The sequence below is a fragment of the Saccopteryx leptura genome, chromosome 5, assembly GCF_036850995.1.
Source record: "Saccopteryx leptura isolate mSacLep1 chromosome 5, mSacLep1_pri_phased_curated, whole genome shotgun sequence".
Taxonomy (NCBI): domain Eukaryota; kingdom Metazoa; phylum Chordata; class Mammalia; order Chiroptera; family Emballonuridae; genus Saccopteryx; species Saccopteryx leptura.
The window spans coordinates 113,175,195-113,200,644 of NC_089507.1; the positions used below are offsets into that span (position 1 = coordinate 113,175,195).

At 43.3% G+C, this 25,450-nt stretch overlaps 1 protein-coding gene across 9 annotated transcripts in view; it reads left to right on the forward strand.

Annotated features, from left to right (window-relative positions):
* The window catches only part of PARD3 (par-3 family cell polarity regulator), a 696,077-nt gene that overhangs the window by 92,990 nt on the left and 577,637 nt on the right, over positions 1–25,450 (forward strand). For all 9 annotated transcript variants that reach the window (XM_066386075.1, XM_066386074.1, XM_066386078.1 and 6 more), the window contains exon 2: positions 24,428–24,529. In XM_066386075.1, the coding sequence (XP_066242172.1) occupies positions 24,428–24,529 (102 nt within the window). The remainder of the gene's footprint in view (positions 1–24,427; positions 24,530–25,450) is intronic.

The window sequence follows — 25,450 nt, forward strand, 5'->3', positions numbered from 1 at the left end:
TAGATGCAGGGTTAAGTTGTTTATTTGAGCTGTTTCTAGCTTCTTAAAGTGTGCCTGTAGTGCTATGAACTTCCCTCTCAGTGGTGCTTTTGCTGTGTCCCATAAATTTTGAGTTGTTGTATGCTCATTATCATTTGTTTCTAGGAATTTTTTTTATTTCTTCTTTAATCTCATTCTTAATCTATTCATTATTTAACAACCTGCTATTTAATTTCCATGTGTTTTAGAATTTTTGAGCTTTTCTGTTCTGGTTGATTTCTAGTTTCATGCCATTGTGATCAGAGAATGTGCTTGATAAGATTTCAATCATCTTAAATTTGTTGAGACTACTTTTTTGCCTTAACATGTGGTCTATCCTAGAGAGTGTACCATGAGCACTTGAAAAGAATGTACATTCTGCTGCTTTATGGTGAAAGGTTCTGAAGATATCTATTAAATCTAGTGGATCTAGTGTGTCCTTTAAGTCTGCTGTTTCTTTGTTAATTTTCTTTTTTGAGGATCTACCTAGTGATGTTAGTGGGGTATTAAAATCCCCTACTATTATAGTATTGCTGTTGATCTCGCCCTTTATATCCACCAAAGTCTGCTTTATATATTTAGGTACTCCTATATTAGGTGCATAGAAATTTTAATAGTTATATCTTCCTGTTGGATTGCTCCTTGTAGACAGCATATGTACGGGTTCTGTTTTCTTATCCATGCAGCTACCTTATGTCTTTTGATTGGATCATTTAATCCATTTACATTTAAGGTTATTATTGATATGTAGTTGTTTATTGCCATTTTATTCTTTAAAGCTGTATTTCTCTTTTGCTATATTCTTTTCCCACTTTGATCTGTTTAGACCAGGCCCCTTAACATTTCCTGCAGCATTGGTTTGTTTGTAATAAATTCCTTAAGTTTTTTTTTTTTTCTGTGAAGCTTTTTATTTCTCCTTCAATTTTAAATGATAGCCTTGCTGGATAAAGTAGTCTTGGTTGTAGGTTCTTGTTCTACATTACTTTGAATATTTCTTGCCATTACCTTCTGGATTCAAGTGTTTCTGTTGAGAATTCGGAAGTCATCCTTATGGGAGCTCCTTTGTAGGTGATGGCCTTTTTTTCTCTAGCAGCTTTTAATATTTTCTCTTTATCACTTAAGCTTTGATATTTTAATTATGATGTGTCTGGGTATAGGTTTCTTTGGGTTTCTCTTTAATGGAGTTCTCTGTGCTTCTTGAACTTGTGAGAGTTTCTCTTGCATTAATTTAGGGAAGTTTTCAGCTATGATATGATTGAACAAAGTCTCTATCTCTATTTCTTTCTCTTCTTCTTCAGGAACCTTTATAATGCGGATGTTATTTCTCTTTATGTTGTCAGAGAGCTCTCTAAGAGTTTCCTCAGACTTTTTGAGTCTTCTTTCTTTTTTCTTCTCTGCTTTCAATGCTTCATTCCAGTTGTTCTTCAACTTGCTGATTTGATACTCAGCTCTATCCATCCTGTTTTTAATTCCTTCCATTGTGGTCTTCATTTCTGATATTGTATTTGTCATCTCTGACTGATTCTTTTTTTAAATTTCAATATCCTTTTTTATACTTGCTGTTTCTTTATTTAGGTGTTCGTGATGACCATCCATTGTAGTTCTAAGATTCCTAAACATCCTTACAATCATTATTTTGAAGTCCGCATCTGGAAATTTTGTTATTTCCATATCACTCAGTTCATTTCCTGGATGTTTCTCTTGTGGTTTCATTTGTATTGCACTTCTCTGTCTTCTCATTATGTCTGTGTGTTTGGGTGTTTTGTTTGTAGAGCTGGTTGCATCTAGGCTTGGTGTTTTCTGCCTCCAGTTTTCAATTGTGTTATTTCTAGGTCTTCTTGGGTTGGCATCAGCTATTATTTGTATTCCAGTTTCCAATTTGGGCTTCCTTGAAGTCTTGATTTGTTTGTTTTCTTAGCAGATGATTGTCTTGTTTGCTGATCTCAGCAGGGGGTTTATTTGAAACTGTATCTAGGAATGCGGTGGTATAACCCTAAGCTCTGAAGTCCTCTTCTGCCAGTTTCTCTCTCTGGGGGCAGGGTGTTTTCTCAACTTCAGTAGGGGGAAGTGTATCTGAGATCTCCATGGAGACCTGAGTTACTGCCCTCCTCCCCACTTCTTGTTTTCAGCTGTGTCTTGTTGTGCTGATTGGAGCTGGAGAGATGTCTGGAGATCTGTGACCTGGAAGCACTTTGTATTTTGTTTTGTGTAAGCATCAGCCCCTCCCCCAGCTATGGCTGCCTTCAGCACTGAATGAGTCAGCTTTTCAGGTCATCCCCTGCATTCCTCTGCCCCTCACCATCTGTCTCTCTGTCTCCCCTTTCTTTTTGGAAGACAAGTTGGCCCTTTCAACACACCTTGTTCCCTTGTTGCCAGGAAGTGGCTATGAACAGTATTTATTGGTCTCTTCCTTGCAGTGATATCCCTTCTGGGCTCTCAGCCTCACCCCCCCCCCCCCTTCTCTGTTCCTGTAAGCAGGGGAGATTCAGGCGCTCTCTACCAGGTTTGTTATAGCTTTTTCTTTGCTCCTTGGTTTTTGAGAGCTGTTCTTATAGTCCAAATTTGGTTTTTCACACTGATTATTCATAAATTAGTTTATAATCCAGTTCGGTGGTGTGAGCTGGGAGTCTGCGCATCTGCCTACTCTGCTGCCATCTTCAGGTCACACACTTAATTCTTAAACGAGAGTCTTCAACACCAGGGACCAGGATTGGAGAAAGGAGAGACCAGGGACAGAAGAAAAATCTAAAAGTCTTCAAATTGATCTCGAACCATTATGTTCCTAAATGAATCTGGGTAGTTTTTGATAAGTGGAAAAAACACCACACAGCAGTCGCTTTTGTTATTCTGCTCACACTTGTTTCTGTGAAATGAATTTCTGCCTCTTTCCAGAGGACGGGGTAGTATTGTTCTTGTAATTTTAGGAGTTAGGTGCCTGGGAGGAGGGACCTGCTTGCTTGGGGACCCGTGACCCAGCCAGTATAGAAGTTGTTTGGCCACTGGTCTTTACTAGTGTCTGTCTTCGCCAGACAGAGCTCAGTAGAAGATGCCACATAAAACGTGAGAGAGCACAGCCCTTCCGGAGGCTTGGGGCGCCCTGGGCGGGAGTGAGCTCATACCCCTGCATGCCAGAGCAGCTGCGCCTCAGGTGTGGTTTCGCTGTCTAGTTTGTGGGAACCCATCCATCCCATAGGCATGTGAGCCGGGAGATTCTCGTGCCCACATATTCAGCTTGTCTTTTCGGAACAACAGAGTAGCCCAGCACCTTGTGTGAACTGGAATGGGTGGTCTGGCACCATGTCAAGGGCAGTCGGGCCCTTAGATTTTGGAGTGTCCCTTTCCTATGATAGATGAGGAGACGGCCAAAGCTTGTCATTGCCAAGTTCACACAGCTAGCTGTGGTCCAACAGTTGATTCCCAGTTGGCAGGAGTGCATGGAGAGCTGCTTGCCATCCCGGGCTTAGAGACACTGTGTGTGGGTAGAGAAGTCCCCCAGGTCTGTGCTCAGGGATGAGATAGTTCAGCTGCAGCATTGGACTTGAGCAAGCATCCGAGAGATGGGAGCTCACCTTAGACACCACAGCCATCTCCCTACAATTGCTGGTGTCACCCAGAGCCTGAAGAGGTGATGCCACCTCTGCTCAGAGACAGGGAACTCCTGATGGTCCTCGGACAGCTAGGCAGGTGCTGGTCAATTATCTACCTGGTCCCTGTCAGCTGGGAAGAACTTTGACCTAGTTCCAGTCTAGAGAAGTGTATGCTTACAAACTGTTTTTAGCTGCTACCTGGCTTAGAACAAGGTGTTTTTGTTGTTGTTGTTGTTTATTTATTTTTAAGCCATGAGTGTATTCACCAAAGACCATCCATCCCCATGAAACAAATATTTTCGATGGGCTAGAGCCCTGGTCGGCTAACTGTGGCTCTTGAGCCACATGCGGCTTGTTGGACCCTTGAGTGTGGCTCTTCCACAAAATACCACATGTGGGCGCTACCTCGATAAGGAATGTACCTACCTATATAGTTTAAGTTTAAAAAATTTGGCTCTCAAAAGAAATTTCAATTGTCGTATTGTTGATACTTGGCTCTGTTGAGTAATGAGTTTGCGGACCACTGGAGAGCATTGCCCATTGGCCAAGCAATTTGTTCTTCAGTTCTAGTCCTGTTCAGTTCTGGTCCTGGTGTAGGTGGTGGAGCATCCGACGCTTGTTGCACATTAGTTAGCCTCTGATCTATGGGCCTGGGGTGGCTTGGTTGTCGCTAGTTACTAAAGCCCCCTGGAGGTTTCTGATGACATCAGAATTGAGCTTCACTAGTGTAAATGCTCATTCCATTTTTATTTATTTATTTATTTATTTATTTATTTATTTATTTATTTATTTATTTATTTTTCTTTTTTCTTTTTCTGAAGCTGGAAACGGGGAGAGACAGTCAGACAGACTCTCGCATGTGCCTGACCGGGATCCACCCGGCACGCCCACCAGGGGGCGATGCTCTGCCCCTCTGGGGCATCGCTCTGTTGCGACCAGAGCCACTCTAGCGCCTGGGGTAGAGGCCAAGGAGCCATCCCCAGCGCCCTGGCCATCCTCACTCCAATGGAGCCTCGCTGCGGGAGGGGAAGAGAGAGACAGAGAGGAAGGGGGGGTGGAGAAGCAGATGGGCGCCTCTCCTGTGTGCCCTGGCCGGGAATCGAACCCGGGACTTCTGCACGCCAGGCCAACGCTCTACCACTGAGCCAACTGGCCAGGGCCTGCTCATTCTATTTTTAGATAGACAGACACTTGGTATCTGTGTCCCTATGAGCGTATATCTTAGAGTGGGCAGTACAAGCCTACACAGTTGAAGGAAGGGAGTGCATTGAAAGTCCTGGCCAAAAATAATAGTAACTAAGACTTAACTGCGAAATGATTAAATGCCTAGGCTACTTTAACCACTGGAAAGTTTTTGCCTCATTTTGTTATTTCAGTTACTCTGTGAGCCAAGTGCTCTTGCTACCCACTTTTCTCAGAGCTGTCACTCCTAGCTCCTGGGTGCTCTTGCTGGTGCCCATGAGTTCATGCTTTCTTCCTATGCAGGAGTCATATTGCCATATAGCCCATGAAGCGGCATTTGTACTGGGTAGGCATTTGCGTGCTGACGTTCAAGAGACAGTGTGACAAGGGGGACTTCTGTTGACAGTGCAGTGAGGATGTCTATTTCTAAAGCTCATCTCCACCCCTGCCCTCCACTCTTTGGTGCTCTGTCTTCAGATTCAATGATACAGCCTAGTATAAAGAGAAAGACAAAGCTATCTCAGCATCTGGACGATTGTCTGATTTGTGGATTTAATGCGAATTTGCCGATTGAACTGGTGCAGATTGTGTCACTGTAGTAATTTTCTGTGGTTGGTTTACTGTGATGAGAACCCAGTTTTGAATATTTCATTGAGACTAGGAATGAGGCAGCTCATGATATATAATTTAAATTTTTTTATTAGCAAATTTAGAACTGTATGAGCTTTAAAAAAAACTAGCCATATGAGAGAGCTGAAGTGATCACCTCTGTCATTCTAAGACAGGAGATTCTTGCAAGAGCTTCTACAAACGGGCAGGCATGTTATGGGACGCTGTGCACTTGTTCAAAGAAGGCCAAAAATCTCCACTGCTTCTCTCCTGCACTGCATTGGTTACCCCCCTCTTGGAAAGTGTTTTATACAGAAAGCTCTTTTAAACACTATAGGATTTATTTTGCAGCATTTTAAAATTGTCTGTGTACTTTCTTATGAACCCATGAGTTTATTCTGATATTTGATCAAACTCTCCCCACCCTGGCTGTGAGGTTTCACTGAGGAAGGCATTGCCTTCCCTGCTCATGGAGTGCTCCCTGCTGGTGGCTTTGGGCTTTCACTTTGGTCACAGATGTGTCCCTGTGTCAGTGCAGAAGTAGGAACAGGAACTCGAAAGTCATAGGACATCTAAAGCCAGACTCCCAGCCCAAGGACCCCTTTGTTGGGTGGCTCAGAGTGAAGGAAGGCCCTGAGGAAAAAGTCATCCCCCCTCATACTTGAGCATATTTTAAAACACAGAGGACTAGAATAATGCAAAACTTATGAGGTGGTTGGGTTTTTTCCCCCCAAGCATGGAACCAACTGTGGAAAATGGGAAGTTTGGGAATTTTTCTGACATAACAAAGCTGAGCTTCATCACTATGATGTGATTGATATCTAGTATATTTTGGTTTTTAAAAGATTGTTTGAGATACATATAGTAAATGAGCTGAAAGAAGTTTATCATCTTATCTATGATGGGCAGGTACCATGTTTCTTTAAAGGGGAAAAACCCCAGAAAGTCATAATAAACATAATGACTTTGCTGCAGAGAGCAGGCAGGGAGGGAGGGAGAGGCAGGGGAGAGAGAGAAAAAAAGAGATTGATTCATTTGTCATTGGTGATGTCTCCCCTGAAGGCTTTATTAGAGACATGTAAGTCATATCCACCCCTCCAAATCAATGAATGCATTTGGCAAATGGGAATATTGAATTAAGACCTGGCTCATAGAGATGCTTTGTAAAGATGACTCTGTTTTGTTGCTTCACTCATTCATGCATTCATTGATTGGTTGACTCCTGTGTGTGCCCTGACTGGGAAGCAAACCCGCAACCTTGGTGTACTGAGATGATGCTCTACCCCAATGTTTTATAACGCCTGGTTTGAGGACTGGTCCACCAGAGGTTTCTTGCCAGTCTGTGAAAGAGTTAAACACCCTGATGTTTCAAGATTATAGACCCTATTGCAAACTAGCACGAAACTTCTGGTGGTCCCACGGTTGAAAATCCCTGTTCTAACCCACTGAGCTACCTTCTCAGGGCTGATTCTATGTTTTGGAGGTTTCTTTTTTTTTTTTTCTTTGAGAAAAATGAGAAGAGGAAGAGAGGAGGTGGTGGAAGAGAGAGAGAGGGAGGGAGAGAAGCGAGAGAGAAAGGGAGAGAGATGAGAATCGTCAACTCATAGTTGTGGCATGTTAGTTGTTTGGTGATGGCTTCTCATACGTGCCTTGACTGGGGTGGGGGTGGGGGTGGGGGTGGGGGTGGGGCTCAAGCTGATCCAGTGACCTTGGGCTTCAAAGTGGCAACCTTGAGGTTTTGAACTTGAGACCTCCGCATCCTAGGTTGATGTTCTATCCACTGTGCCTTCATTCGCCAGGGGAATTTTAACCATGTTTTGTGATGTCCTAAATGCAGAGGCATACAATATCCATTTAAAAATTTTTGAAATTGAGGCCTTAGCTTTTAGAGCCTGGGCAAGATGTGTGTAGCTAGGTCGTATAGAAAGTGTGACGTGCCTTGTGTCCCAAGGAGAAGAGAAGATGAACGACCATGGGAGCACAGTGTTGAATATCAAGTCTACGTTAACTGGTTCCACTTGAGATTAAGCAGCTAGCCTTCCATGGCACCTGCGTGGATGCTCCCTAGGACCGATTATAGTATACAGTGATCCTGTTCCAAAAGCAGTGAGTTGGTTTATTATTAAGAAAATCTAGAGTAGGTAAGCTGTCATTTGTTTTCTGTGTAGGTGCTTTCCAATGGAAAGCACAAAGGTGAATGACAGGAGGGTGGTGTGTGAAATCTTATTACTATTTAGAAAATTATAAAGGCAGTATTTTCTAGAGTTAGAGTTTGTATATCTGCAAATTATATATGCTTAATTGAATGTATTGGTATAAGAATATATGCACCCCTATGTTTATTACATTATTTACAATAGCCAATATCTGGAGGCAGACCGTGGGCCTATCAATAGATGAGTGGATAAAAAAGCTGCGGCAATTTATATATATTATATATATTTATTTTAGTGTGTGCAGGTGTGCGCGCATGTGCGCTTGCACAAGAGAGAGACAAACAGGGACAGACAGGAAGGGACAGAGATGAAAAAGCATCAGCTCATAGTTGTGGCACCTTAGTTGTTCATTGATTGCTTTCTCATACGTGCCTTGGTCAGGAAACTCCAGCTGAGCCAGTGACCTCTTGCACAAGTCAGTGACCTTGGGCTCAAGCCAGCGACCTTTGGGCTCAAGCCAACAACCATGGGGTCATGTCTACGATCCCATGCTCAAGCTGGCGACCTTAGGGTTTTGAATCTGGGTCCTCAGCATTTTAGGTTGATACTGTCCACTGTGCCACCACCTGGTTAGTCATAAAGCTGTGTGGTACGTTGACACAATGGAATGCTACGTGTCCATAAAAAAGGGAAAATCTTATGCTTTGTAACAGCATGGATGGTCCTGGAGATTATTATGTTAAGTGAAATAAGCTAGGCAGAGAAAGACAAGTGCCATATAAGCTCACTTATATGTGGAATTTAATGAACTAAATAAGCAGATAAACAAAATAGAAACAGAGGCATGGATACATGGGACAGACAGCTTTCAGAGGAATGGGGTGAGGAGACTGGATTAAAGAAGGTGAAGGGCTTAGCCAAGAGTCATATATACATAACGCATATATACAGTTAACAGGGTAGCAATAGCCAGATAGGAAGGTGTGAGGAGTAGGTAGAGCTAGGCAAAGATGGGAAAATGGGGAAGGAAAAAGACTTTGTTGGGGGCAGAGGGTGCACAATGCAGTGTGTAGATGGTGTTACACTGAGCTGTACACTTGAAACCCGTATGGTTTTGCAAACCAATGTTATCCCAATACATTCAGTTAATAAAAGAATAAAAAGAATTAACTGGAGATAATGCTTGCTGTAAGGTGATCAGTTTATAAACTATTTTTGGAAATATTTCATTGTTTTTCAATTTTAAATTATTATCTTTCCCTGATTACTTTGGATAAAAATAAGGCTAATAATTATTATTGTTTTATTGATATTATCTTAGTGAGCCCTATGGTAGACACAACATGGGTTCTCTTGTGTCAGTATTGTACATCTAGTGCACATAGAAGGCACATTTTATGCTTTCTTTTTAAATACTATTGTTTAAATATTAAAGTATTGGTATAATCAAAATATATTACAATACTTTCATGTAATTTAGGTTAGCAGTGATACTTAAATGCTTTATTTATATCTTCTATCAGCTACTGACTCAACCTTCTTATTAGGTCTCTTTCTTCTTTACTTTTGTTCTCATTGGTGAAAACTTGGAATTTGACAGCTCTGGGAGGTGCCATTCCAGCTGTACACTTGTGACTGAGGATGTGGAGCAGTGATGTCTTGCTCCCCTGGTGACCCTGAGAGTAGTGGGTCACTTAACCCGTGACTTCTGGACTTCAGGCACTCACAGGGAGGGCTTCCCTCCTCACTGTCCTCTTCTCAGTCCGGGTCAGTGTCTGTGCGGGGTCGCCCACCGGAGGCGGTGGCGTAGGAAGAAAACGTTCAGGCTCCTTCGTATCCCGGCCGACCAGGTGTGACTGAATCAGTCTTGGACTGTTAGCCTCTATTGTGTTTCTTCTTTCCACATGGCTTACTTTATACTCTGTGCTTTTTCTAGTTGCTTAATTCTTATCAAGACAGTATGGAAATAGAGGGAAAAATAACTTAATTTGAAGATTAGAATTCTGTTATTTTTAGAATTTTGGAATTGATTTCTTTAGGTCACCATTGGTCATTGCAAAGAGTGTGACGTTGCATAGGATTTATGTATAAACAACTCAAATGTCGCTGTACTATCCTGTCCCCTTAGGTGAGCTTGTTCAAGGGTACTTTGATTATTTGGTGTAGATTTAGAATGAACTAGTCACCCTTTCAAATTTTTTATATTAACCTTTCCAGTGTTAAGCAGTACAAAGTTCTATCAAATGCCTTCTAATTCATCTGAAGTGTTCCCTTTTACTTCATAATATTGTGGCTTCTCATTAAACAAGACTGACAATTCTTAACGGCAAGCTACCTGTTTTTAAAACCGCTGTGGATTTTGCCTTACTAAATAAATAATATGGAAGATTTTTTATGACTTAAGTTGAGAACAGTTCTGTGTGTGTGTGTGTGTGTGTGTGTGTGTGTGTGTGTGTATGCGACAGAGACAGAGAGAGGGACAGATAGGGACAGTCAGATGAAGGAAGACAGATGAGAAGTATCAATTCTTCGTGCGGCTCCTTTGTCTCCTTAGTTGTTCATCGATTGCTTTCTCATATGTGCCTTAACCGGGGGGCTACAGCTGAGCCAGTGACCCCTTGCTCAAGACAGCGACCTTGGGCTTCAAGCCAGTGACCTTTGGGCTCAAGCCGACCAAGGTGTCATGTCTATGATCCCACACCCAAGCCAGTAACCTCGTGCTCAAGCTGGTGAGCTTGTGCTCAGTGCTGAAGCCCGATGAGTCTGTGCTCAAGCCAGTGACCTCGGGGTTTCGAACCTGGGTCCTCCGTGTCCCAGTCCGACGCTCTATCCACCATGCCACCACCTGGTCAGGTGAGAACAGTTCTTAACACAATGCAAAACTGCATTATTTCCAAAGCAGTTCTTTTTTTCCCCCAAAAAAATTAAGAAAAAAACCCACAAGGGTCAGTAATCTATACTGTATTTATTTATTAGAGAGAGAAATGTTTTGTGTTTTTTTTTTAAATTAATGAGAAGAGGGGAGACAGAGACAGACTCCTGAATTTGCCCTGACTGGGATCTACCTGGGAAGCCCAATAGGGTGTGATGCTCTGCCCATCTAGGGTGTTGCTTTGTTGCTCAGCAACCAAGCTCTTCTTAGCACCTGAGGTGGAGGCCAAGGAGCCATCCTTAGTGCCTGGGACCAACTTGCTCCAATCCAGCCATGGCTGCAGGAGGGGAAGAGAGAGAGATAGAGAAGTGGAGAGGGGTGGAGAAGCAGATGGTTGCTTCTCCTGTGTTCCCTGACCAGGAATCGAACCCAGGACATCCACATACTGGGTCAGTGCTCTACCACTGAGCCAACTGGCTAAGGCCGAGAAATGATTTTTTAACACACTTGGTACTATGAACTAAAATTTTGGTGCCAATCTCCTTATTTGTTGGTTCCTCTAAAATAGAGACAAGTTTCTGCAGGAATGTCAGGTATGGGGCAGGCCTGGGCTGGAATGAAACTGGAGGTTTTGCATCAAAACATACACTCACCTGAACCACACGGGCTTTGACTCGCCTGTGGTGTCATAGCTTTTTCAGCAAGAATGAGCTCTGGAATTTTTCTCCCCTGACAAAGCTGGATGTGCTAATTTGCTGCTAGTTAAAAAAAGTTCTATCTGTACTGTTTGTCGTTGAGCTGCAATATGAAAGTTCATTCTTGAGCTTAAAGTTAAATCCTTTGTCCAAATCTCAAGTTGGCTGGAAGTATCCTAGCAGTGAAACAAGGTCAAGTGTGTGGACATGCCTTCTTGCTGTAGGGTGCTGAGTGGGTTGGTTCCTGGTTTTCTTGCATTTGTACGATCACACTTGTGGCTTCAGCTGCCAGATGGGTTTGGTTGTCCTTGCCTACTACTGCTGAACTGGTTTTTATTTTAGGCTGTTGACAAATAGAAAGAGCTGCTGTTATACTCCAAGCGAATGCTTGAAGGAACTGTACAATAAATTTGAGAAATGAGAGTTTTATCCAGGAAAGATTGAACTTAAAAAAAATGGGGGAGAATTGGGAGAAGAATCAAGATAATCGCAAAATTCTTAAAATTTAGAATGAGGCCCTGTTGCGCAGTGGGTAGAGCGTTGGTCTGGTGTATGGATGTCCTGGATTTGATTCCTGGTCAGTGTATACAAGAGAAGCAACTATCTAATTCTCTTCCTCTCCTTCTCCCCTTCCCTTTCTCTTCCCTTCCTGCAGCCAATGGATCAATTGGTTTGAGTGTCGACCCCAGGTGCTGAGGATAGCTCTGTTGGAGCACATCAGCTTAAGGTGCTAAAAATAGCTTGGTACTTGAGCATCATCCCCAGATTGGGATGCTGGTTGGGTCTGGTCACAGTGCATGTGGGAGTCTGCCTCACTGTCTCTCTTCCTCTCACCTAAAAAAAAAAAAAGCATGAAAAAAATCGATTTGAGGTCTTTTTAAACACTTTTTTCTCGCCTGACCAGGCGGTGGCGCAGTGGACAGAGAGTCGAACTGGGATGCAGAGGACCCGGGTTCGAGACCCCGAGGTCGCCAGCTTGAGTGCGGGCTCATCTGGTTTGAGGAAAAGCCCACCAGCTTGAACCCAAGGTCGCTGGCTCCAGCAAGGGGTTACTCAGTCTGCTGAAGGACCGTGGTCAAGGCACATATGGGAAAGCAATCAATGAACAACTAAGGTGTTGCAACGCGCAATGAAAAACTAATGATTGATGCTTCTCATCTCTCTTCGTTCCTGTCTGTCTGTCCCTGTCTATCCCTCTCTCTGAATCATTCTCTGTCTCTGTAAAAAAAAAAAAAAAAAAAAAAAAACAACCCAAAAAACACTTTTTTCTCTTTGTGGGTTCATATTTGATAATTCTGTTGCTGATGTTTTAATAACTGTTTAGAACAAAAAGGACACTTGGGCACCATCAGTTTTCAGGTACGCATACCCTTTGCCACATCTTGTGCACGGTCAGCTCAGCTCAACCTTGTCCCGTGACCTGGGGAAGGAGAGCTCCATGAAAGCCAGGTTCTGGAGGGCTGTGTCATGTCCAGGCTCGCCTCCCGTTGTTCAGACATGCCATGCCTGCTTTGGCCTCTTCACCTTGTGCTAGGATTTCCCCTGATTGAAATGAAATTAGTTCGTTCACAAGATGTTCCTCGTCTTCAGTGTTTTCTGAGTGTTTGTCATTGCTGTGCCATGTGGTTGTCTTTTAGTGCTAGTAATTAGGCCCTGCTAGTGAACTGTCCAGACCCCTGTGGCTTGCCTCCCAAAATGAATTTTGAAGTCTTCAAGAACAGAGGGGCTATTGTAGGCTTGGCTGTACCCCCCTTTTTCCCCAAACCGTCACTTGCAGACTGAGTATTTTCCGTTGGCAGGTTGTACTTACTGTGCCAGAACATTACCTCCAGCTGTTCCAGTGTGTGGTTGGTGTGGGGGGTGTTCAGTCATTAGGAGCCTCAGATGTTCCTGCTGATGGGCTCACTAAGCAGGCCACACAGGGCCAGGCCTGGCTTCTTGCAGTGTGTTTCCTGCTAGAGGTGGTGTCCTGGTCTGACACCATCACCAGACTGGTTTGGGAAGCCACGCAGTGCGGGTCGGGTGGCATCTACAGACCTCAGCACTCGGCCTCTGCAAGGACACATGTTTACAAACATACCTTTAACAGAGAACTTGTAGGGAAGGTTAGGCAGTTTTAATTTTGTGTCAAAAGCAAATTATAGTGGTCCTGGGAATTGTTACCTTGTTTCCACTCAGGAGGAATGCTGCCTGGCATGTGTTTACTTTTTTCATGATGTAACATCATAGACTGCCGAGCAATAGGCGACCCTCAGATATAATCTAACCCCTGCACATGCACACAGGGCTTCACTGCCTGCAAAGAGGAAAGAACATGTGTAGTGTCAGGCACTTAACCTTTATTTATCTGTTTGTTTATTTTAAGGAGAGACAAAGGGGGTGGGGTGAGAGCAACATCAATTTTTTATTGTTCTGACCAGAGATCCAGGGATTGAATTCTCTACCTTAGCATATCGGGATGAAGCTCTAACCAACTGAGCTACCGGCCAGGGCTCCGAAGAGGCATTATATTCATTTCATTGCTGTGTGTGTGTGTGTATGTGTGTGTGTGTGTGTGTGTGTGTGTGTGTGTGTGTCTATTGATAGACAGGATATGTGCCACTAGATGCCTTTGTCAGTAAAGCCCTGGTTTCTTGTTGCACCTGCTCTAGCTGTGCATCGTTACAGCCTCACAGAGGAGCTTTGCTTCTGCTCTGTCACCCCCTAACCCCCAAGCTGATAGTTACATGTTTTATTGTTGTTTGAAGTAATCCATTGCACACTTTAATTACCAGTTATGTGATTATGTTGTGCCAGAGTTCCCATCGAGCTAATTTGTTTCTTTGCTTCCCTGCAGGATTTTTGTCAGAAACTTTTCAGTGTGCTACAGAATAGTAACAGTACAAGACTGTAGTATAACCTTGCTTGCTATATTTTCTGTTTTTGTGCTTAGATTGTGGTGCTTTATTGTATTTTATTTTTCTCTGAGGTACTGTGTACCATAATTTCTTAGAAGGAATACATTTAAGGCACAGGTATGTAAACTGAAAATACCTCATAAGGGAAAACTTTATAAGGACAGAGAACTAACTATGCCTTTAAGGAATTAAGAAATTATATGGCATTATATCTAATCTCCTTTACATATATTTATAAGGTATTTTTGCACCCTTTGTTGAACAGTCCTCATTTCAACTGTATTTGGAATGGACTAGATGGGCCCAGATACAACCTTGAGTCACATGAGGGACTTTCAGAAAAAATCTTTTTTAAGTGCCAACTCATTTTGAAACACATAGGTTGATAAAGGAATACAGGTGGATCTTTGGCTTGGGATAACCAGTCACACATTCAAAGCTTTCTTTGGGGTTTGGGGACTATGTATAAGAGAGAATGCCTATGGTTTCCTATGCTGGAGTGAAGATTCTTGGAGTCAGGGACCACGTACTTGACTGCTGTCATCTGTGTGTCTGGTTCAGTGCCGGCCTTGTGGTAGAGGCTCCGCAAATACTGGAATGAATGAATGACCTTTATAGCTCCATTAGGGTGATACATTGTAGTAGGATAAACATGTACATTGTGGCAAAGCTGGAATGCAGACTGATGTCATGAAGAGATAAGTATGTTTGGAATTGAAATTTGGGTACAGTTTTCATGAGAGAAGAGATGGGGATGGTATTCTGGGAGAGCACACACAAATGGTAACACCTGGGCGACAAGGATAGCCCACAGGTGGCTAGCCCGATCTTGGTGTACCTGAATGTGCAAATAGATGTCCTTTGTCTGTGTTGCTCCTTCCCCTCTGAACATCTTTCCTAAAAGCTACCACATGTTCTGTGCCTGCCGAGGTGTCTGTGGGGGTAAGACTCAGGTGCACTCTGGTCTTGGGCAATTCTTTTGAAGATTCTATCAAGGATCCTTCTGGGACTGATGGTAGGAGTGTCCCGGGAGGAAAAGGAGCCTGACCTCTTTCATCAGCAGTCCTGAGGCAAAACTGGGGCAGGCTCCTTCACCCTTCCAAGTGACTGTTTTGTGAGCAATAAGCAATGCTGTCTGGTGTCCATTCCTTTGGGCTATGCTTGTGATGTTGTGGTGGTGTGGAACTGTCAGCCAGGCCCCACTCAGTGTGGGATGTGCTAGGTTGGACTGTAGGAGCCAACAGGGGACTGCTGGGGAACTGTTTGCCCAGGAGGCTTCCAGAGAGGACCTTGAAGGGAGGGGCAAGTTCTCTGTCAACATTCACTAATTCCTCACAGTCTCCTCTGTGTGAGTTTGGGAGCATTTCTTCTGACGCAGTCACATGTAGGATGGTCGGGTGTAAGGAGTGATGTTCAAGGAGCTTGAGATAATTTCTTTAAGAAAAATTGGGAGGTGATTTTGCATGAAGTCATATGAGTGGGAAGTGGAGAGCTGCTTTGGGGTAGTGTTTCTCTTGGTTTGCTTTAACATTGTGAACTCTTTTGAGAGTTTCTCCTGTTTCAAGGAGGTTTTCTTTCCGGTTCACAGAAATTCCTCTTGGTCTGACGCGGCCTGTCCTGTGTGCTAGTTGGAGAATATAACTATGTGAAGATGGGCTTTTTATTTGGGAGACTGGGTGACTAACCTTAGGGATCTCTTGGGTTGGTTATTTCTTGTATAGATGCTAGAAACATATTCAGCACTTTAGTTAGCTTTAACGGATTTCACACCATTTGATAGGAAATGTCTTAGCCACACATGTGCAGTGCCCTATTTTAATGTTCATGAATTGAACCCAGCACTGCTTAGGGCAAGACAGGAGCGAATGTGTCTTAAAATCTGTGTATCTTTGATAGGTAACATGGTGGCAATCATTATTTCCTGATACAGAAGTTAGCCAAATATATTGATTGGTGGGTGCTATAGCTGTCATTCTTCTTCTTTTTTTTTCTTCTATTTTTCTGAAGTGAGAAGTGGGGAGGCAGAGAGACAGACTTTTGCATGCATCTGACTGGGATCCACCTGGCAAGCCCACTAAGGGGCGTTGCTCTGCCCATCTGGGGCATTGCTCCGTTGCAACTGGAGCCATTCTGCGCCTGAGGCAGAGGCCGTGGAGCCATCCTCAGTGCCCTGGCCAACTTTGCTCCAATGGAGCCTTGGCTGCAGGAAGGGAAGAGAGATAACGAAGAAAGGAGAGGGGAAGGGTGGAGAAGCAGATGAGCACTTCTGTGTGCCCTGACCAGGAATTGAACCTGGCTCTTCCACACGCTGGGCTGACACTCTACCACTGAGCTAACTGGCCAGGGTCTCTTCTTCTTTTTTTCATTCTAAGCAAAAAGGAAAAAAGAATAAAAAGGGACTTTATCCATTTGTTTCCTTTCAAATCTTTCCCCCTGACAAAGCTGTTGGCTCCCCATGTGATAGGAAATGCATCCAGCGGGCACAGCAAGAATTTAGAAGCTGGAGTGATACCTGGGCTGAGACTCCCTTTCCTCTTCACCTGTATTACCTGTGTGATGACCTCAGACAAGTGACATTTCCTATTGTTCAGTCCTTCTTTCCCCCTCCCTGAGAGTCTGTGTGGACATCAGCCAGAATAATCAGACAGCATTTGAGCTCCTCTCGGAGTCGAGGATCAGGGGTGGAAGAGGGGCATTTGTCCTGATATGGTATGGCATGACCGTGGCACTTTGTTTTGGCAGCCAGGAGAGCACAAGCCTGTGGTTGTTGATCATATTCTCCGAGATATTCTTGTTTACATATTTTTCCTTCATCCAATAGGGTTATTAGTTTTGATTTCTTATTTATACATTATTATACAACATGGTGTTTTGTTTTATTTGTTCTGTGCTAAAAAGAAGAACATGGCCCTGCTTTTGGGGAACTTACCTAGAGGTAAACAAAACTCCCCACAGCTCATAAGTGATAGATAATGTGTAGATAAATACTTTGGGGTTGGAGTACATTTCACAGAGGGTGCGGTTTGGATCTAGATTTGGAAAGGTACATATGATTTGGGTGGTTGGAACTATAGGGATAGGAATGTTCCAGATGTGTGGAATAAGATAAAAAAAAACACCCATAAGGATTCATTAATGTGAGGAGCCAGTGTTTACTGAGCTGCTTGGCTTCAGGCGCTAGTCTGGGTGCTCCGGATTTCCCAGGGACTGCAACCTTGAAGACTCAGATAGGCTAAGACAGCACTGAGGCCCATCTGGGAGGCTGCCGGCACTGGGACTGAGGGTCCAGGGAAGGCAGACTTGCGAGGAACGTTGAGTACTTGGCCAAGGATGTTCGATTTTGGACTGTCAGATGTAGTGAGTCCCTGAAAGTGATTCGTATCCCAGGACATGATAAAATGGGTATTTTGTGAATATGGATGTCCCACAGACATGCAGGACCAGAATGAAAGGCTAGGACTCTAAAAACAGCAGATGAGTCAGAAGGTAATCCCATTATTCAGGACAGGAGAGGAAGGGAAGGGAGAAGAAGACACACATTCACTTGTTACTTATTTAAGATGATAACATTAAAAAAATGTGTATATGTTTATTATGGAAAATGAGAAAATATAGACAGTGACTGTCACTTGTGTCTCTGCCAATAGGTAGCACTGTCCTCAGACTAAAGACAGTATCTTCTACAGCTCTGTGCACAGCATTTAAATTGCTGTATAGTGTTTCATTGACTTAGTCTATTCAACCAATTTCTTATTGTTAGATACAAAGATGTTTCCTATTCTGTTATTGTTTATTAAAATTTCTGATTTAATATCTATATCTTGAATCACTATATACATGCTTTTATTTCCTGGGTTATTGGGTATCTTCATTTTTAAGCATTTTGACGCATGGTACCCAATTCCACTTTATAATCCCCACCCCAAGCCCCAGTCACTGTGTACGACAGTTGAGAACTCAGGGGTATAGTGGGAGAATGCTGGCTTACTTACTCTGCTTATGAATGCTGGGCCATTACATTTGTTTAAGATCAATCTGTTTTCCCAGTTTGTTATGAAAAGCAAATATCGGTTGAGAAAGCACAGCTGTGTCAGTTGCTGACCTCTGGTTGGACTTGGCCAGCAGGAGGTAGACTGGGAGCTGGGAGACCTTTGATGAGGTTGTCCTGGGGTAAGGTCTGCTCTCTCGCTGCTCTGGGCTGTGGCTCTGCTGGGTGCGTCTCTTTCCAGATCCCAGGTCCTGACAGGAAGGACCAGGTCCTGCCACCGCACCCCAGTCTTGGGCTCAGGGACACCTCTCTTTGCTTTTTCAGCCAAGGGGTGGTGGTGGCTTCCTGCTCCAGTTAATTGCTGCTGGCCCCCACCCCACTGCCATCCTTTTTTTCTTTTTTTAAGTATTTTTTTAAGTCTTTATTTATTCATTTTAGAGAGGAGATAGAGAGAAGAGAGAGAAGGAGGGAGGAGCAGGAAGCATCAACCCTCATTTGTGCCTTGACCAGGCAAGCCCAGGGTTTTGAACTGGCAACCTCAGCATTCCAGGTCAACGCTTTATATCCACTGCGCCACCACAGGCCAGCATTCCATCCTTGTTTGAGCCTCAGCTCTTGCCTCTTTGTGACCAGTTCTTCATATTAATTTCCTTCTGCTCAAAGTAGTTGGGGTGATATATACACTGCTCACAAAAATGAGAGGATCAGGAAACGTGCAGATACTCCAGTACTTTCAGCTTTTTGTATAGTGAGTGCATTTTCACCAATGCAATAAAAGTTGGTTTTGCATCTTATTTGCATAATCAAACAACTTTCTTTGACCTGTTTACTTTTCTGATGTTCTTGTTTAATAAGAAAAAATCAAATGCTTCTTTTTTTAATTGCTTCATGTTTATTTTGAAATGTCCCCTAATTTTTGTGAGCAGTATATTTTCCTGGTTGTAATCTGAATGGTAGATATTCACTCAATCATATATATATATATGGGGGTTGACAAAAGTAGGGTTACAGTTTGCACTGAAAATAATAAATAATACAAGAAAAAAACTGTTTCATGCACCCATAACTACTGTAAACCTACTGTTGCCCACCCCTTTTATATACACACACCTACAATATACTATTTTAAAGTAAGTAGTGAGCATCGTGACACTTTATTGGAATACTTCAGCATATGTCCCGTAAGAGTAAGGGATGGTCTCTTATATATTCCCAAAACTAGTAATCAAACCTAGCGAAATTAAGAATAATTTCCTAGTATTATCTAACATTGAACCTTACTAAATTTTCTCCTTGAATTATGCCGCCTTAGTCTCTTTGATCTAGAATAGTTCCTCAGTTATATTTTTTAAATGACTTTAAAAAAAAAAAAAATGAGAGGAGGAGAGATAGACAGACTCCCATATGCTCCCTGACCAGGATCCACCTGCCAACCCCTGACTGGGGTTGATGCTCGAATGAACTGAGCTATTTTTTTTAGCACCTGAGGCTGATGTGCTCAGAACCACCAAGCTGTGCTCAGCTCCTGGGGCCGACTCTTGAACCAATCGAGCCATGGCTACAGGAGGGGAAGAGGGAGAGAAGCAGATGGTTGCTTCCCATGTATGCCCTGATGGGAGATTGAACCTGGACGTCCATCTGCTGGGTCAGTGCTCTTTCTACTGAACCAGCTCGTCAGGGCTGAAATGACATTTTAAAAAAAATTTTCTCTTGAAAAGTCTCTGAACTGCAGAATAGTAAATTGAACCCTTTACCTAGAATCACTGATATTTTTAAATTTTGCTACCTTTTATTTCTTCCTATACATATTCACACAAATACGAGTCAGTAGTAACATTAATTTCTCTTTCAAGTGTTGAACGATTTGAGATTAAACTACAGATATTGTGACACTTCTCAATTACCAGAATACTTCAGCATTCATTCTCTAAAAACAAGAATTTTAAAAATATAGCCATTGTACAATAATGACACACTGGAAATGTCCTAATTATATATATAACTGTCACCTAAGATGACAGGTTTCTCTTGTTGTCCTGGGACTTTTTTCACATTTTATTTTCTCCAGATGCAGAACGCACTCTGGGGTCACACACTGCACTTAGATAGCAGATGACATGAGCTTTTTTTTTTTTTTAAGAGCTTAGTGCTATTGTGTTGTCAAAAGTCTCCCATTGTGCTGTTGGAAGTGTCGGGTTGCTTTCTCTTGGTGTCCTTTAACTTGTCCTGTCCGCTGTATTCTCTACAGAGAAGAAGTTAAGTTTGTCATGTTAATATTCATCTTTCGTTGTTCTAAATGTACACATCCTAAGTGAGAAACATTCTTTTTTTATTGAGTGCCGTGTCACTTTTTTTTTTTTTTTTTCCTAATGACAAGTATACTGATGTAGAATGAGTGTTTTTGGTATTTTTAAAGTGGCTTTCCGTCCTTTTGTTCCAATTACATTTCTGAGTTTCTACAGCCAGAACAATAATGTTGTACTGTTTTTATTTCAGACTATTTAGTGTCAACTACCACAAAGTGCAGTCAACAAGGGTGCTCTCCTGTGTGCAGAAAATGGTTTTCTCTGGTGGGGATCTGACTGTCTCCTTGAAAACACAGCAGTTTCTCTCTATTGAGAGAAAATTGTGTTAATGAGAGCTGCCAGTTAAACTCTGTTCCAATGAGTGTGTTTCTTGGGCAGAATACCTTTTTTGGTTTTTACTCTTTTTTTTTTAACTTAATTTATTGGGGTGACACTGGTTAACATCATCACACAGGTTTTAGGTGCTCAATTCCATAACACATCTCTATCCATGGTATTGTGTGTTCACCCCCCTCCCCCCCAGTCAGGTCTTTGTCTGTGTTTTTTTTTTTTTTAAAGATTTTATTTATTGATTTTACAGATAGGTCAGGAGGGACGAGAAGTAGTTGCTTCACTCTAGCTGTTCATTGGCTGCTTGTCGTAAGTGCCTTGACCAGGCAAGCCCAGGGTTTTGAGCCAGTGACCTCAGCATTCCAGGTTGGCGCCCCATCCACGCACCACCACAGGCCAGGCTGTCCATGGCTTTTTACTCTTGGGAGAGGCAGACATTTTTATGTGGCCTGCTCAAATCTGACTTTTCTGTGTGTCATATGTTCAACTGAGGTGACTAATGGTTTTCCTCTTGGTTCCTTCTCTCTATTCAGCATGTATTATGTAGTAACTTTTAATAAATGCCAGGCTGAGAGTGAACATTGGCATGGTGTTGTCATGGTGACGTGGCATAGTTGAGCAGTGATTCAGGTCCCCTCAACAACCGAATCTCTAAAATCGGCAGTCTTCCATCCCATAGGCGAATGATTGTAAGTCAAGTTTATAGAGTGTTGTAAGGAGGATAGAATGGTCAGTGATATGAAACTCTGTGGTAGATCAGGAAGGTGAGCCCTGTATATTGACCATGGCATTAAGCAACACGATGGTGACATTGGTGGGCACTTTTGGGAGTGTGGTGTGGAGGAAGCCTGGTTGGCGTTAGGGGAGAAGAATCTGCAACAAGAAACCGTTTAAAACATTTTTTTTTTCTGAAAAAAGAGGATAAGAGAATTCCTATAATAATGAGATGATACAGTAAGGTCAACAGAAGGTTTTGGTGTTTTTGCATGTGCAAAAATAAAAGATGGACAGCTATTAATGGCTCAGTGTTGACGTCTGAGTACTATTTTCCATGTAGTGAGGTCGGAGACAGACTTCTTACCCATTTCAGGGTGTCCCATTCAGGTAAAGCACTTGAAAAAGCAGGTCCTAGCTAGTCTTGATGGACAGATGGAAAGGGTTAGCCTGGAGGTTAGGGTGGGGCCCTAGGCATGGTGGGGAGGGTTGCAGGTATGCAGGCTTGATATGGCCCAGGCCGTGGGAGGGGAAGCGATGGGGAGTAGGCTGGATCACAGCGGATTCTGAAGTACAGAGCTCAGAGGTTGAGAAAATCTTTAGGTGGGAATTTACTTCACAGGAGTAGATCCAAATCAGTGATCAAGGCTGTAGGCGGTGATCTCACGGAGAGAGAGTGAGCAGGATTAGGAAGCTCATAGCTTTTTAAAAAACCACGTTTCAGAGATCTGTCTGCATCTGTGTGTATAAAAGTGTTTTAGACAGGAAAGCTCATATTTAAGTTGATGAGATCATCTACCGCTTGCTTGGTGGAGGGGAAAGAGTACAGGATGGGTGTGTTCTAAGTGGCTGGGGAATGAGGGTTAGGGTTCACTTTTCAAGGTTGACCCCTAGCATATTGCTTTCCCTTGCAGAGTTCATACCTGACATATATTGCTTAGGCCTTGGCTCTTTGATGACTCAGCAAATCTAGAAATGGCAAATTGTAGGGCACCCTCAGACTTGCACAGCAGGCCTCCTAAGGACTTTCTCTGGGTGACTCTGGGATCAGGGGATCATGTCCAGCAAGGCCCCCTGAATGAAGGGGATGCTGAGGTGTGTGTGTGTGTGTGTGTGTGTGTGTGTGTGTGTGTGTGTGTGTGATATGGTGTGTTGAGTGTACATGCATTTTATAAACGTACTCTCTGTTTTTCAGATGAACAGTTGATTTGAGTACTAACTCTCTGTAAAGCCAGTAGCCTGGCCAGTGCAGGTTCGCATTGGATTCGGACAGTCAGTAAAGAAACAATGGAGCAAAAGCTGATGGGCCATAGTCTTTAATCCTAGCTTGCACTCGGCGGGCAAGCAAAAATACACACTGGGCTCCAAAACCCACTCACATTCATTGCTCACAAAGCCACTGACTTATCCGAGTTTCCTAGAATCAAAGGTTTCTAGCTCACCAGACTTATTCACCTCTGTTCCCCATCTCCTTCCTTCTCCCTGCACAAACTCTGCACAAGCTGGCATCTCACTCAGCACTCTGCCATCTTGGCTGCTTCTCCTGGCCACATGGCCTCTTTCTGCTCTCTGCTCTGCTCCCTCTGCTCTCTCATGCTGATCATCCCAGGAACCAAGAGAGCAAGCTCTCATTCTGCCCCCATTTTATAGTGTAGATTCCAAACCTTTAATCCAATATACAAAATAGGGAAGTCTCTAATACAAAGACACTTCTCTGAGGCATGATTGGATTGTACCGCCCCACATCAAAACGGGTGGGAAAGGCTTAATCCCAAAACCAAGCACCAGGCTACAAGGATTCTACCTGCCCACAGAGACACACATTAATATCACCTGGGCACCTCCACGTGGGCAGCGTTATCTTTTACAGAGTGAGCATAATACATTTTATCTGCCCAACACTCTCCTTTTAAAGAAGTCTGGCTACATCAGGGAGCATAATAACAGTAGCTTATTTGCATGGTAGTTTTACAATAATGTTTAGTAACTTTCAGAATTAGGGTCTGAGCTGCTTTCTGTGCTGGTTAAGAAATGACAAGGATTGATAACTATTGCATTTTTTACAAGTGTTCCGTTTTAGTACCTCTTATTAGGCGTGGCTTTGTTAGTGATTCTCTTGGAGGCTTCCTAAGGATGTGGAGTCCCTGGTCTTGGGCGGGGTCAGGAATGTGTATTTTAATGATGATTAATCTTTTGCCTTTTCCCTTCCAGCCTTTCCTTTAAGAAACCCCTGTACTTAACGTCACTTTAAACTGGAATATTGGGCTGTTACCTTGAATTGAACTTTTTTTTTATTTGTAATTCCATCTTATGGATAACTCAGTAGGTAAAGGCAAAAGTAACAATGTACTCCATTTTTGTTTGGTATACAAATGAGAATGATTGTGGATGTTTAAAAACAACTGTTCTGCATATAATTTTAAAACATTTTTTTTGTTACACTGTGTGTACATAGGCATGTACACACGTGCGTGTATATGTGTGTATACCTATACATTTGTATGTGCCAATATACAAATGTAGGTACTTTTGCGCTTTCACAAATAGGGTCAAATCACCCACATTATTCTGAGCTGCGTTGCTCACTTACAGTTCTGTCCACATCAGTTCAGGTCAGTGTATTCAGGCCCGATATCAGGGAGTACTTTGACCAGCGTCCTTCGGTGCCGCGGCATTAGTGTTTCAGATGGACACTGTGTGTTGCTTGCTTATCAATATATTGCTGTGCATCGGATTGAGAGGCAGACAGCAGGAAACACGGTATACTTTAGAGAAATCAGTATTTCTGATGTAGTGCGTATTGCCAGATGCTTGTAGTTCCTGTCAGCATTGTGTAGTAGCAAGAGAGCCAGAGGAAGAGTATATAGGAGGGGCCCTGTCAGCAAGGAAAAGGGAAATTGACTCCACAGCAGAGCTAGGGATCAACCTGAATTTTGCATCACTTTGCAGTATGTTTGTTGGGGTTGATTGATTTTTTTTTTAATGGCAGTAAGTGACTGCAGTTAAAAATGTTGCATTTCCTTTTGGTGCTGCTAACCAGGTGCATTTCATGTCTCTCTGTTCTTTTGTGTAGGACCCAAGCTACTGGATACAGGTGCACCGACTGGAACATGGAGACGGAGGAATACTGGATCTTGACGACATCCTCTGCGATGTAGCTGATGATAAAGACAGAGTGAGTGCTCGTCCTGTCCTGTCCTGTCCTGTCCAGGGGGAAGCTGCTCTGAGTGCTCCTCGCAAAGCCCTGGAGGGAGTGCGCAGGCAGGAACACGTTCTTCCTGTTTCAGATGCATATACTTTTAACAGCCATATGGGCGACTCCCTCTGGTATGTTTAATATAAGTCCCGTGACTCTTCACCACCCTGAACCAGGGTGTAACGCCTGGCTTGACACTTAGGACTCAATGCTAAGTTTTGGAATTTCAATATTGCAACTTTTTGAATGGCTAGATCCTTACATTTTTTTCCCCCATTCCTCTTATTTTCACCTAATGTAGCATCTTTCCCGACAATTTACACCTGCGACTTGGATCATTTTGTGTTTCAGTTTGTGAAATACAGGTTTCTGAGTCCTAATCCCCTCGTTAGCCCACCCCAAAGTTGCCGTGTGTGGCGCACTTCTTGGTGACCAAGCCTGTGTGTGTGCTGGCATCTCCCTGGGTCCTGGGCTTTCATAACGCCCTCTTTTCCTGCGTCCTGCTCAGGTTCTTCTACTGCAGTGCCACCTTCAGCACAGCACCCGGTTTTGGCATCGTGAGTGTGGCCACCCACACTTAGGCGTTCTCTTGCACCCCTCACTTTGTCTGTGCTCTCTGAGGGCAGGAGGGGGCAGGGAGCGGGGAGGAATAATGCCTCTCAACATTTTTTTTGTGTGTGTGACAGAGTCAGAGAGACACAGAGAGAGGGCCAGATAGGGACAGACAGACAGAAAGGGAGAGAGATGAGACACATCAGTTATTTGTTGTGGCTCCTTAGTTGTTGATTGATTGCTTTCTCATATGTGCCTTGACTGGGGGTGGGGCTACAGCAGACCGAATGACCCCTTGCTCAAGCCAGTGACCTTGGGCTCAAGCTGGTGAGCTTTGTGCAAAACAGA